At 53.1% G+C, this 13,841-nt stretch overlaps 5 protein-coding genes across 5 annotated transcripts; 1 reads left to right on the forward strand and 4 right to left on the reverse strand.

Annotated features, from left to right (window-relative positions):
- Nucleotides 1-1,922: 1,922 nt before the first annotated feature.
- Nucleotides 1,923-3,685, reverse strand: NCS57_00874500 (PPM-type phosphatase domain-containing protein; the record flags this gene model as incomplete). Its single annotated transcript, XM_053058550.1, has 2 exons — nt 1,923-2,381; nt 2,432-3,685. The coding sequence occupies 2 exons, from the start codon at nt 3,683-3,685 to the stop codon at nt 1,923-1,925; spliced, it is 1,713 nt and encodes a 570-aa protein (XP_052912381.1).
- Nucleotides 3,686-5,910: 2,225 nt separating this feature from the next.
- Nucleotides 5,911-6,937, reverse strand: NCS57_00874600 (uncharacterized protein; the record flags this gene model as incomplete). Its single annotated transcript, XM_053058551.1, has 4 exons — nt 6,772-6,937; nt 6,428-6,703; nt 6,098-6,355; nt 5,911-6,045 (listed from the first exon to the last, which is right to left on the reverse strand). Exons 1-4 carry the CDS (start codon nt 6,775-6,777, stop codon nt 5,911-5,913), a joined length of 675 nt encoding a protein of 224 aa, XP_052912382.1. The 5' UTR covers nt 6,778-6,937.
- Nucleotides 6,938-7,364: 427 nt separating this feature from the next.
- On the forward strand, nt 7,365-10,151 carry NCS57_00874700 (Dynamin-type G domain-containing protein; the record flags this gene model as incomplete). The annotated part of the gene is made up of 2 exons (XM_053058552.1): nt 7,365-9,747; nt 9,805-10,151. The coding sequence occupies 2 exons, from the start codon at nt 7,365-7,367 to the stop codon at nt 10,149-10,151; spliced, it is 2,730 nt and encodes a 909-aa protein (XP_052912383.1).
- An 858-nt stretch (nt 10,152-11,009) lies between these two features.
- Nucleotides 11,010-12,233, reverse strand: NCS57_00874800 (A-deaminase domain-containing protein; the record flags this gene model as incomplete). Its single annotated transcript, XM_053058553.1, has 4 exons — nt 11,010-11,213; nt 11,267-11,936; nt 12,010-12,149; nt 12,204-12,233. The coding sequence occupies 4 exons, from the start codon at nt 12,231-12,233 to the stop codon at nt 11,010-11,012; spliced, it is 1,044 nt and encodes a 347-aa protein (XP_052912384.1).
- Nucleotides 12,234-13,061: 828 nt separating this feature from the next.
- Nucleotides 13,062-13,581, reverse strand: NCS57_00874900 (uncharacterized protein; the record flags this gene model as incomplete). The annotated part of the gene is made up of 2 exons (XM_053058554.1): nt 13,062-13,435; nt 13,488-13,581. 2 exons carry the CDS (start codon nt 13,579-13,581, stop codon nt 13,062-13,064), a joined length of 468 nt encoding a protein of 155 aa, XP_052912385.1.
- Between the last annotated feature and the right edge of the window lie 260 nt (nt 13,582-13,841).

Raw genomic sequence — 13,841 nt, forward strand, 5'->3', positions numbered from 1 at the left:
ACAAGACGATGCCCAAGTTGCACAATCCTTAATGTAGAGTTTCCCCTTCATTCTCCCTCTCCTGCACTCATCAAGGGTCAAGCTTCCATCACACCCTCCCTCTCCCATCTCCAGCAATCAACGTCACAGTTCAGCATCCCGCTCCCAAAACTCTACCCCATCGCCGTAACCTCAAGCCGGCGGCCCCTGGGGCCCTCCACTCGCAAGCCACTCACTGACTTGAAGGCAACCCAAAGCAGAAAGCATCCCGCCCATCCCGCTCCTCTCCCTCTCCACCCCCATCCCCATCTCAGGGCCTGGTGTGCGTGTGCCTTGTTCCTTACATAAACTCTGATGCTTCAAAGTTTCTGGGGGAGGAAGGCATAAAAAACAGAAACAAAACTTCTGCATAATAATCTCGAGTCTTGGCTCTTCCTCGCATCTCGGCTACGTTATTTGACTTGCAGCCGTTGACGCCTCGGTCGTCCACTAGCTGTTCGTCATAGTCCACCTGGAAATTGTCCCCCATCTCGGAAATGGAGTCGATAGCGCCGCGGCGCCGGACGGTAGTCCACAGCCAGAATCTTTCCGGCCTTTTCTAGGTACCCACTCGTCGCCCACGTCGAAGCTTGATGGAATAACTTTGTGGAGTCGCAATGTCTGGATGATTCAGCCACCGCACGTGACCCCCATGATCGCCTTTTTGGCAATCAGCATCTCAAGCTTAGCCATGATGCTCTTAATTTATGGCGAGTAATGGATCGCAGGGTCCAATGGATCGCAGGGTCCTTACGCCAAGATATCTTTAAGTATAGAGGCTCTATAGCGCAATTGGCGCAAGGCTAGTCAAGATCAACTACCAAGGCTTATCACAGTAGTTGGTAGTCTTCATCAACCCCTCAGATTGCGATGTACTACGTAGAGACAGGAGGACAGGAAGCTTTTACGGAAAGAACCCAAACTGAGCGGCTCTGGTTTATTTTTTCAGTATAGCCCAAATTGGTTGCGTGTTAATAGAGGAATACTTCGTAAAGATTAACAAGAGACTCTATCCATCGATAATCGACAATCAAGGAGCAAACCCAAGTTCAAGGGCCTTGCTCTAGTCAGGAGTTCCTTAAAGAATTATCCCCGTCAGTTCATATCCATATGCTAGAGAACAATTTGTCTGTGAGGAAGGGAGGGGGTGATGCCCATGTTACATCAACCCAAAGTCACATAACTCCCCTATTCATGCAGCCTTCACATTGGCTGTTCTCTGTTTCTACTGGGAACACGTACTATTTGCGTTCGATCTTGCAAGTAAAACTAAAAATGCACAAGTGCCAGCCTCTCCGTTTTTGGTCGTCAAGGGCAGGCAAGACAATATGTTGACGACCTCCTTAGACATGAGCGCCCATCCTTCCTTGTCTGACAATGAACTCCCTTCAATTCCCCCATTATCCTATCCAAGACCTCCAAGTAATGAGACAACTGACCACTCTCAACGGCCCGTGTCACAAGCACATCCGTCCCGCGGTGATGTCTGAGGTTGGTTTGATAAGTCAAATGGGAGACAGGGGCAGACGGCTCGCGCCTCGTCGTTGTCATTCAATTCCAATGCAGCAACTTGCATCGCAACATATCGCATAACCCAGTCCCTCATACATGTACAGTTGAACGACGACAAGGCTTCACCCAGTCAACTCGCTCAACTCAGTTCCGCATGCATCCAGTCCTGTCGGGAGACCCATCACCTTTCTGTGCTCTCACATCACAAATACACAATACAATAGTCACGGTTCCCACAACTCAACAACCAAAAATGTGGTCCATCTAGCTTTATGAAGAAAGACGCCCATCAGCCAGTGGACCCAACGTCCAACCTCGCACTGCTCTGCAATGTTCTTGATCTGAGACTGCTTCCCGTCTCGCGATCCGCATATCTAGACAATATCCACACACTAGGCCTTCTCGTCCGGCTTGTCCTTCCGAGCCTCCTCAACAACCACCTTGTTCAGAACAGGCACCTCCTCCGACTTGGGGTCTGAGACATGAACAGGTTCTTCCACAACAGCCTCGTCAAGCGACGTGGGCACAAACTCCCCCTCTTGTACAGCTATAGGGGGGTCGGAGTTGCTAGCGTTGCTACTTGCTGATACTCCAACGGCAGGTGTGCTGCCTTCTGCAATCTTCTGCTTGGTCTCACTGACAATCTTATCCGCCTCGCTGACCTGAGATGCTGCGCCCTCCGCTTCGACCGCAGCCTCCTTGGTTTGGTCCAGTCGGACCACCATACAGGATAGGTTATCGGTACTGAAGCGATTTAGGGCATGGTCCACAAGCAGCTTCGAAGCAGAGATGGGGTCGTCAACATTTCGCACAAGGTCAACGGCCTCTTGGTCGCTACACACATCCCAAATCTGTACTAGGTTAGCAACTTTCACAGTATAGGTGTATGAATCACACTTACTCCATCGCAAGCAATGATGATGAACTCATCGCTATCGGCCTGGATGACCGTTTCTGTAGTGTAAGGGTGTCCGGTGACAAGCTTCTTCATGTAAGCGTCACCGAGAGCGCGGGTCACGGCCAGAACACCATTCACACGGTTGTTCAGAATCAAGCCGCCGGCGGCAGCAATTCGCTTGCCTTCGACCTCATCACTACCCTTGTGGTCGTAAGAAAGGCGCAGGGCCTTTCCGGCCCGGCAAAGGATAATACGGGCATCGCCGACGTTGGCTGTGTACAGAACACGCTGACGTGCATTGCCTCCTTTCGTTTTCGCGACGGCTGCCTTGGTTGCCGCATTGGCACCTTCACTGCTGGCTCCATCCTTGGCCTTGTCCGTTTCGGTAGGCTCTTCAGGCTTAACAGGCTTGACAGCCGAGCGATCGTTCGAGGCGCGTTCTTCCCAGCGCAGCACCGCGACGGCCGCGGTACAGCCACTGTTCTTGAGCGGGAGCTTCTCAAGCTGGGCATCAGCCGTTGTGAAGGCCTGGTCTAGAACTTCGGGGATCAGAGCATTGGGATTCTTGCGTATGATATCCTCGAGGATAATGTGCAGCTTCTTGCCGCACCAGTCAGCGGCAAAGGTGCCGGCATGACCATCAAAGATGGCAAAATAGCCATTGTCAGACTCAACCATGTCCGAGACAGCTGACTCCTGGTCTTCTCCCTCTGACTTGTCCTTTGCGGACGTATCATTTAGAGCTGGGGTCTGAACAAAGTTGTACAGGAAGGCGTGGGTGTCTTCCATGGTCCGGCGGCATTTCTTGTTTCTATCTTCCCAAACGCCGACGCGGAACGTAGACTTGGGTCCAGGTACAGACTCTCCAGCCGAGTTGTTATGTTGGCCCTGAGGGACCACTAGAGCGGGATCTTGCTTGCCAAGTTTCTGCAGAGGCGTCTGCGAGCTCACTTCAGAGGACCCGCCGCGACTACTCTGAGAAGAGAAGTTGAGCGAGTTCTTGGCCGAGGCCAGCAGGCTGCTGGCGCGACTGCTGACGCTACTACTCCGGCGCTTCTTGTCGCCCGAGCCACCGGTTTCCTGGCGGGTTGGAGGGCTGCCATTTCCACTTCGTTTCTCGCCGCTCGCGGCTTGATCGGTCGTCTTGATGGGAGTCGGGGCACTCGCTCCGAGACTAGGCTCGGGCGAGGGAGACTTGTCAGACTTCGAATCGCTTTCAGATTTGTTGCCTGCAGAGTTGGAACTGCCGCCAAACATTCTATTCAGCAGACTTCCTCCAGTCGAGGAGAGACTGCGACGCTTGTTGCTCGCCAGCTTGTGGGGAGGGAAAAGAGACCTAAAGAGTTGACGAGATGTGGAGGTCGTGTCAGCACCGTTGATGCTGAAGAAGCAAAGATATCGTTTCGGTCCCTATCGTATATATGTTGTCGATGTCTAAGGCTGGCAACACGCGGGTGCTGGAAAGGTGAGCTGTGGCAATGTATGTCGTCGTGGGGAGCTTGGGGCGGGGTGCTGGTCGAGACCAGCGAGGCGCAGGTAGTGGGGATGCTTCGTTGGCGCACAGCAGGCCTGGAAGAGTTAGAAGAGTCAAGGGCGATGTTCCAATTCGAGTTGGCGAGAAGAAAAGGATGAGGAGAGTGAGATGTCGATGTTGGGTACAAAAAGTTGGATGGGCAGCCAGTGATGATGCAGGAGCTATGGGAGCGCGAAACAGCCCCTCGTCACTTGGTCACAACAGTTCGCATACCACCTTCAAGAACCCAAAGCCTCACACAGTGAAAGGTGATGGTATCCAAGATTCGCAAGTAGATAAATATCAACAGCCTGTGATGATGAATGCAGAAGCGTTGTGCAGCAGGGCGCATCGCAAGGCAAGAATAGCGTGACGTAGGAAAGACGAGGACAGCAATGGCGGGGACGGTGACATACAACAAGCAGATGGGCGCAAGGGGGGTAGATGGTAATAGATGGCAAACAAATGCCAAGCGGGAGAGCAAACCAAACAGCTCGACGTCACTCCAATACGGTGTGAAGGCCGAAAGACGTACCTGACGATGAATGGAATGGATCGGATCGGTGGAATATCTCGGTGAGAGAGAGGCGCGAGATGGAGACGAGAGAAGAGGCTCTGGGAGCTGTAGCAGAAAGAGGTAGGTAGGTCAGTACCTTAAGAGGCGGGAGGGTCGGAGTAGCTAGGTATGGCGTAGGTGGTCGGTTGTTTGCGAGTCTAGTCGTCGTCGTAGTTGATGAAGCCGTTCGGTTTGGTAAGGCCAGGCGGCCGGGCAAGTTTATCTGAACGGCACGGGGCTATCCTGATTCGGCGGGGGGCGGGGACCAGCGCTGAAATTCCAGGCGGCGGGTGCACTGAGGGGTTCACACCGTTCACGGTCCCCACTGGCTTCCGCCGACACGGGGGTTGGCCACTGACGTACGCTGGGGTGTAAGTGACGTTGACTGGCCCAGCGGCTCTGAAGCTGGGCGCGTGCTGTTTAGCGCTCTGCAGCGAGAATCTGCGACGGGACGGTGCTCTCCAATGAGGACTTGAGATCTCTGTGAGGCCCCGATGAAGCACTTGAAGAAACGCGCCTTGAGAATGGGTCCTCTCTTTGTTGGGAGTTGATCTCAGGGGATGTCATCTCGAGAGTCTCACCCGGAGCATCCGACGCCTTATACATACATACTAGCAGTCCCTCCAAGCTCGAGTCTCTACTCGGGTAAGCATCCATCCTTGCAAAAAGCTCCAGGCTAACAACACAGGGCTCACCATCGACTGTCCACGTTGATGCGCACGCTCACGAGGCCAGCTTCCCAGAGTCGTACACGTGTATCTCCGGGGGTGCCGTCAGAGCTAGGCCTGGGCCCAACCAGTCGGTTTTTCTTTTGCTTGGTCTGGTGGTTTTCTTTTCTGCTACACAAGGCAGGCAACTTTCATTCTTATCAGGCTTCATCTTGTACCTGGTGTACTTGTTACAAGACCCGTTCCACTGACGTCCATGCTCTTTACCTGGATGCTGATCGAGCATTGATCATACTAGGGGCTCCTGATGAGGAGACAATTAATCAACAAATCCCAGGATTAACTTGTGCCTCCTTTCACAGCCTTTAACAAAGAAGCAGACTCAAACACGGATATGGAATTGCGCCTCAGGAAATAACCCCAGAGACAAGGAGCATCCGCGTCTGTTTGGAGCAAACACCAACTCAGCAAACAGAAACCCATCCATGATTATCTTTCTATAAACGGCAGGAAACTCTGCGTCAAAAGGCTGAAAAGTTGACTGATCATAACACGATTCTCCAGACACCAATGCACCCTTGTAAGAATGGCAACACCAAAGGCCCCTCCCGGCCATAATATCGGCTCTGTCGCTGTCTCGTTCGACTCTGTGGTTCACGGCGGCGGCGAATTATCCAAGATAATGGAGTAGCATCCATCTTTCAGGATGAACCGTATCCATATTCCTCGGTACTCGGTCCGTTGTCTACTTCCGCAAGCTATCAAGGCGTGCTTGGAGGTCATCGTCAACAGGATCGCCACCACCGCCTCCACCCACTGCCTGAGCGATCTTGCCTTCTGGTACCGCAGCATTTCCTAATGCAGTAGGTGTTTCTCCGAGCTATAATCATTGTCAGCCTCAGTCCAAAGAGTCTTATCATGGCATCACGTACAGCCTGGTTGAAGTCGATTCCAATCTCTTCCAGCACTTGTTCCACCACTTCGTCGCCCTCTTCTTCAATTCCCACGTCCATGGCATCGTCGATTGCGTCGTCCATCATCTCTTGTCGCTGTTCCATAATATCGTTTTCTCGCTCAAACTCCATAGCGATTCGTTGGAGCTGGGGGAGGTTCATCGACTTGTTCATGCTGCCCAAGGCCATCGTAGCGCCCTTCATGGCTTGCATCATCTGTTCGTTCGTTCGGTAGGTCTGCATTGCAGTTGATTAGTCCCAACCCTGTTGATGTAACGCACCTCGTGGGGCAATTCCATCATGACATACCTGAAGACGCAACGAGATCTTCTGCAGCTGACTGCGCATGGCGTAGAACTTCTCAACATATCGCCTGGTGCGGACCAGATCCTTGGCTTGAATCTTGCATGCGCCCATCTGGCCATTCTTGGCGCTCGTCTTAATCTGCTGGATGAGGGTCTTTTCTTGCTTCTCGAGCTTGACGCGCATCTGGTCGAGTTCGCGGATGGCCTTGTCCAGCATGCGCTGGTTCTTGCGCAGACGCTCCGCAGGCGTCATGCGCTTACCGAAAGCCCACTCGAGGATCTGTGTTTCATGAGAGGCATTAGCCATCATGGACATCAAGGATTGTCGCGCGACGTCATTGTCCTTACGTTCATGGTGTGCGGGGGAGGTGAAGCTGTGTAGAGAGGCGGAGGGAGATCTGGGACGTCGAACGAGAGGTTGTCGATGCGCAGATAGAGCGAGGATATGGAGAGCGAGGAGGAATAGGCGTCAAGATAGTGGCCAAGGCAGCGAAGAAAAGCCAGCCGTGGTGAGAGTAGGTTGGTAGTGCACAGTAGCCGTGTCGTGCTACGGAGGTACCGAACTACGTAACCGCTCTGGGCCCAACCTTGCCGTACCTCGCCTCTCAAAGACCGACGGGCGGGAACTGCATTGACAGCCAAATGTGGCTTGGCGGCCGTTCTCCTTCTCATGCTCCCTGTGGCTGGTGGCCCGAGTGTTGCCCAAAAAACCTGCTTCCGGCCAATCATGGATGTCCCTCGGCGATCGGGACCAGTAAAAATCATGCAGAAATGGGTCGTTTTCCAGGGATCCATTGATCAAGTTTCTACTCCCGCCCCGGTCCCAACTCCGCCGCCCACCACAACGACATCACCGCTCCAGCATTTCTAATTAATTCCTCTGCACTGCTTTTTTTGCGCAAGCAAACCATGCAGCTCGAACTGCTACGCGCTGCTTCATCATGAATCACGATTACTTCAACGGCAAGGGCAAGGGCCCTTTGCACCAAGAGAACGATAACGAGTCCGACAACGAAAATGCTTCCGCGAACGCGCCCCGGCCCGATTCTGCTTCTCCGCCACTTGGGAACTCACCCTCCGTCCGGCCCAACTACATGACCGTGGGCAACGGTACCACATCCGAGCATGCGGCGCGTCTTCAGAGTATGCTAGACGTCGACTCAGGATACGGCGGTAGCATCGCTGGCGATGACCAACGGGCTATAGCTTCTCCAGCGGCTTGGGATATGGCAATGCACCATGACCGTCCTGCCTCGGGTGCTGTGCACCAGATGTGGTATAATGCCCACCGCGCGAACCTCGGTCGATCCATCAACAAGGTCCTCGAACTGCTTCAAAGTCTTCAAGAGATGAACGCTTCTTGGCCCGCTCATTACCCCTCCGTCCAGCGAGCCCGCCGTGATTCGTCCGAGACATCCTCCCGCCCCAGTTTCTCTCATGCCCACTCAACTATGGGCGAGCATAGCGCTTCGTCGCCGTCCCTCCGGAACCCTATGCTTCGTCGATCCATGACTTCCGTCGAAGAGAGCACTGCCGAATCGAGCCGAGCCGCCGAGAATCGATCTACACCCGAGCCCCGACTGGTTTCCCCTCAGATTGCTCAAGAATTCTCGATCCTGAAGCTGGACCTCAAGCTTGGAGCACTTCACCAGGCCGAGCTTGTTCACTCGTTGGAAAAGGGTTCTATCGCTTCGTTACTCGACGGCAAGATCAGCACCAGTATCAAGCACCTCTTGTCTCTGCGTGACCGAATCGAAGACACTGCAAGCAAGGTCCTCATCACTGGTGACCTCAACGCCGGCAAGTCGACCTTCTGCAATGCCCTTCTGCGCCGAAAGGTTTTGCCTGAGGACCAACAACCCTGCACTGCCATCTTTTGTGAGGTGCTTGATGCTAGGGAGAATTCGGGAGTGGAGGAGGTCCATGCCGTTCACAAGAAGGTCGCCTACGACCGAAATGACGAGTCGACCTACGACGTGTTTCCTCTGCAAGAGTTGGAAAGGATTGTGGTCGACAACGAGACTTACACCCAGTGCAAGATCTATGTCAAGGATAGCCGGTCCATCGATGAGTCGCTTCTCAACAATGGTGTTGTGGACATCGCCCTGATTGACGCTCCTGGCCTCAACTCGGACACGACCAAGACAACAGCCATCTTTGCTCGACAGGAGGAAATTGACGTCGTAGTGTTTGTGGTTTCTGCCGCTAACCACTTCACGCAGTCCGCCAAGGAGTTCATCTGGGCTGCCGCGGCCGAAAAGGCTTACATCTTTATCGTTGTCAACGGATTTGATGTTATCCGTGACAAGAAACGATGCGAGAAGATGGTGCTGGATCAGGTTCAAGGCCTGAGCCCCCGAACACACAAGGAATCATCTGAGCTTGTTCATTTCGTTTCCAGCAATGCTATCCCCGTCGGTCCATCGCCTCCCGGGGGCCCTGGAGGCAGTGGCAGCGGAAGCTCGAGTGGGGGCAGTGGTGACCCTGGTGACAGTGATGACAAGGGCAAGGGCAAGGATCGTGAGAAGATTCGTGACTTTGAGGCCCTTGAGCAATCGCTGCGGAGATTTGTGCTGGAGAAGCGTGCCAGGTCGAAGCTCGCTCCCGCCCGTACATATCTGCTCAACATCCTCAACGATGTCCAGACTCTGGCAAATGTCAACCAGGAGGTGGCTCAATCCGAACTTGAGAGAGTGACGCAAGAGCTTAAGGAGCTTGAGCCTCAGCTCGAGTCGAGCCGAAAGGCCCGCACCGAGGTCAGTGAGCACGTCGACACCAACATCGAGGAGACGTGCAAGGAGGTTTATGACCACACCCGTATGGCTCTCAACTCGGCCATTGTTCACTCTGCGAGCGGCAACTACGACGTGCCCTATCCCGGAATTCTGAGTGCCTTCCAGTATGCCGAGGACCTCAAGGAGGCCATGCTCTCCCGCATTTCCGACTCGGTGACCAACTGTGAGGAGTACGCCCGCGGCAGGACGGTGCGTGGTGTCAACTCGATCAAGCAACTGGGTCTTTTGCACGTCGGCGATGAGTTCCAGAACCTCCAATTCCGGCCCGATGTCATGTTCCGACGCAAGAAGGATGCCCTCGCTCGCCAGGTCCATATTCCCACCGAGCTGATGGACTTTGTCGACTGGACCACCCTGCTGCAGCGCCAGGAGAAGTACGCAGGCACTGGCATGGCTCTTACGGTTGCCGGTGCAGTCGTGCCCAAGATGCTTGGCATGAACACATGGATGGATCAGGCACTTACAGCAACCCGCCTGCTGAGCAATGAGAACCTCCGCCAGCTCATCTTGCCTGGTATTCTCGTGGCTGGTAAGTCTACTTCAGTACACGACTACATATTTGGAAATTAACTAACAATGATTACAGCTGTTGCCGCCTCTGTCTATGTTCTACAGCAAATCCCCAACTCCCTACCTCCTCGCCTGGCCACCAAGATCTCGACTCAGCTCAACGACCTCGACTACGTCCACTCCAACGCCACTCGCATTTCCTCGTCCGTCCGCAAGGTGCTGCGCTTCCCCGCTGACAACCTCCGCGTCGGCCTCGACCAGAGCGTCAAGGACCTCGGGACCAAGCGCGATGAGACTATCAAGGTCAAGGGCGAGAGCGAGCGCGCCTCGCGCTACTTCTCCAACCTTGTCCGCCAGAGCGAGGGTGAGCGACTCAAGGTTGAGAGCGTTGACCTCGACAGCCCGCCCGCGGGTGCCCATTAAGGTGACGACGTGATGCTTGGACGAAAACGATATGGATGTATGTGAAGAGGAGGCAAAAAAGGTGGTTAGGTTCGAAATGAAGGCTCACAAAAGTGATGGCGTTAATTAGGGCAGGACTGTTTACACGACGTTCACGTATAATGCTTCAACTCTCTAGTCGGGAAAGAAGAATTATTGCTCATCCGGCTTGTTCTTATTAGTTTAAACTTCTCTGCTCATACCTTGTTGTTTAGCGAGTCAAATCAGTATGAATCAACCGTTGATGCTAGAATGCTTCGATTGGTGTTCATCGTAGCTAGAAGCACACGCTGCGCTTTGAAGAAGATAGAAATGAATAAAGTAAGATACATGATATGACAATATCTAGCCTGGGTATTAGACTGCAGAAACTAAAGGCGTGCCTTTCATTATCGTTATTAGTCCAGACACTCCATTCTCCTGCAACAAATACAGTCATAACATGATTTTTCAGTTATGACCTATGTTGTCGGTTATGACCTGTATTTCCAGCTACAGCCTGTCTGTCTAGGTCACAGCCTAAGATTTCGTTATGACTCGGATAACTAGTTATAACCTGCATCTTAGTTATTCCCGCTTGTTTTAAGTTATAATTGTGACTTCGGGTTATAACTAATATTTCTGGTCATAACCTGTATTTCTACTTATAACTAATGAGCTGGGTTATAACTTGAGCCATCTAGTTATAACTCTTTATATGCCCATGTCGAAAAGATCAAGAAACTCCCATATTATCAGCCAGTTTGCCCAATGGGCGAGGTAGAGGGCAACACATAGCAGCAGAGCAATACTGTGTAGACACATGAGGCTACACATATCCTCCAGAAACAAGCTATATCTCTATTTCTCAGAGTCACGGTCCACAGCTGACCACACAGTCCACATGACACGCCGCAGTCTCTCCTTTTCCTTCTCCCCTCCAAAAATTCCATCAATCGCCTCCCTAGCCAGTCGGCAGATGTCGTCGCGGTCGAGGTTGAAATGCTCCGCGACGAGACGATACTCGTTGGACAACGGGCTTCCAAACACGCCCACATCGTCAGTCTAGAACCCCGTCAGTATATGTTGGCCGCCGGTCCAGAAGATGGAGGGCTTACCCCAAGTGAAATCATCGGCCCTTCAATGCCTATCCAATGCCCAAAGTGGTGGCCCTCGAAGCCGCCTCGAACCATCCCTGCACTCACGTTGCAACTCAGACATAGCTCCAAGCATAACCCCCTCCGCGCAATCTCCTTCTTGGTCTCTTCATCTTCCCATATGACATGCCCCAACCGCCCTGGCTGCCACGAGAGCAGCGTCTCCAACTCCTTCTTAGACCCGCTGGCCTCGGCCTCGGCAAAGTGCACCGTGATACCCAAACCCTCCTTCCTCGCCTCCTCAAACACCGGTGTGAATATGTCTACTTCTCCTCCTGGCCGGGCTGTTGGGTCCCCGCAGAGGTCGAGACCTACGACGCCGTCGGCACGATGCTTGAGAGCGATAGCGAGGGTGGAAGAGGCCTGTTCGAGGATGTGCCTCCGGTCGATGGCCAGGATGAGGCGAGTATGCAACTGTGGGTTCTTGGCCTCGAAGGAGGAGATGGTTGAGAGGAGGATGGTGATGTACTGCTCTGCTGAAATGTGTGGTGTAGCACGGGGCGTAGTCCGGAGCTCCAGATAGCAGACGCCATCGTTGAGAAAGTCTGTCAGGACAGAGGTAGTGGTGTATCGGATAGACTCTTCGTCTGTGATGAGGTTGTATATATAGCTGCTGAATAGCGGGAAGAAGCTGTCACGGCGTGTAGTTAGTGGCTATAGAACCAAGGGTATTGTCAAGTTGCCATCTCAGCAGGGAGTCTCACGTCTCCAAGTTGTAGTCATGTTTCCCTTCTGGCATGACTACTAGCGGATCTTCGAGGTCCGTGTCGCCCGCTGCCCTCTTGCGTAGCCATATTTCATGGAGAGTTCGGCGAGAGATGCTTCCTGTGAGGTGAGCGTGAAGCTTGTATTGTGTCAGCATTCGGTTGTCGAGCTGGGCTATTCAGACGGTGGTCACCTCTATCTTTGGTAGCGCAACGAAATCCATATGTGCTCTGTTTCTTTTTAGTAACCGGCCAGTGTTGAGGTGTAAAGTTGAGGCGTGGTGGAGAAGATGTCGACGCCAACTGTCTTACCCTGAACCCGGGGTGATGTTGCACCGTCGGGTCGAAACTACTCACGATATCCGAGTTTCTGCTATAGGTAATATCCAGAGAGCTAATCCTTGGGGTTCTAAATGTAGTTTCCACCCAAGATACGGTAATTGTGGTATGAGAGTGCGGGCTTTCGCGAACTACCTATGGATTGTGTGCAAATAATTAAGCTGTCTTGAACCACAGGTCACCCAGAGAAGCAAGCTACTTGAACATAACCACCAATTCATTGATCCAGACAATTGTACATGATGCATTCCCATGTAATATATACTGTCTGACTCCCCATGTAAACATTTCAACATTGATCGCCATCAGTCGCTTGAAACGGTAGATGCATCACCACACCAGAGACCACAGCGAAACCCACATAAATGTCGTAAATGAATAATAGGTCGAGTATCACAAAATACATGTGAGTCCGCCCCTACAGGAGATGAGATCGCAGCCATTATTCGCCCTCCCCAGCCCTATACTTTACATCATTGGTACGCCGCAATGCCATATGCGTCCGCACATGGTCCCGTCCCAGTTCAACCCATTTGTCTGTCATTCATCAAGGGCCCCATCGGCTGTTTGCGCCATTCCCATTTATAGTACACGTGGAGGTCCACTCTCTGGCCCGATAATGACTGCGCCAGCGGGCTCTCGAGGCGCCGGTCCGGGCGTCCTCACCACCAGGACGCTTGATCAAGGTTTGCCAATATCCAAGGGGAAGTGCTTTACAGAGCAGGCTGGCTAGGCTTGCCGTCAAGAGCGGCGCCAACCTTCTCGGCAGTGTTATGCTCGGCGCCAGCGGTCAGGAGCTCGCCGCCTGTCTGTCGCATGTTATACTCTTGCTCCATGGCAGTGAGCTGCTGGTCCTCGGCAAAGGACAGGGCAAAGGGGACACCGAAGAAGAGAGCAGAGGTGGTGACGACCCAAGCGGTCTTTCCGCTGAAGGACAGGACGCTCCAGGTGGCGCTAGAAATGGCATTGGCCTTGTTGGAGAACCAAGAGCGAGTGGTGGGGGGTACGATATCGCGCAGTGCGTATAACCGCTCGGCGAGGGTCTCTTCTGAAGGATCGTAGTCGGAGTCGTTGGAGATCTCGGAATCTGCGGATCTAATTAGCACGTGCGACTGTTAAAGGCGCATGAGGTAACTAACCAGTATCGGTGTAATCGTCGTCGTCCTCCTCGATATCAGGGCCAGCCTGAGCGTGCTGGAAGTGCTCGTCCTCGACCTCGGTGAGAGTAACCATCTTGGGCGATTGAAGGTTGGGAAGGGTAGAAGGAGGGGAAGGTGATTATTGTATTAAGGCGATTCGTCGATGCGAGCCGAACAGCACAGACTCAGTCGTCGGTTGATGCCGCAGAAGTCCAACTCGAAGCTTCTGGAACAAGATGTCGAAGAATGCAGGCCAAAGCGCAAAACAATCGATGCGGATGAAGCGCGAGGTCAAAGACGTGAAACGAGAATGCCTGCCGACAAAGAGGGCGATTCTGCTGATGGTTGGTGGAT

The sequence above is a fragment of the Fusarium keratoplasticum genome, chromosome 6 (genome assembly GCF_025433545.1).
Source record: "Fusarium keratoplasticum isolate Fu6.1 chromosome 6, whole genome shotgun sequence".
Lineage (NCBI taxonomy): Eukaryota > Fungi > Ascomycota > Sordariomycetes > Hypocreales > Nectriaceae > Fusarium > Fusarium keratoplasticum.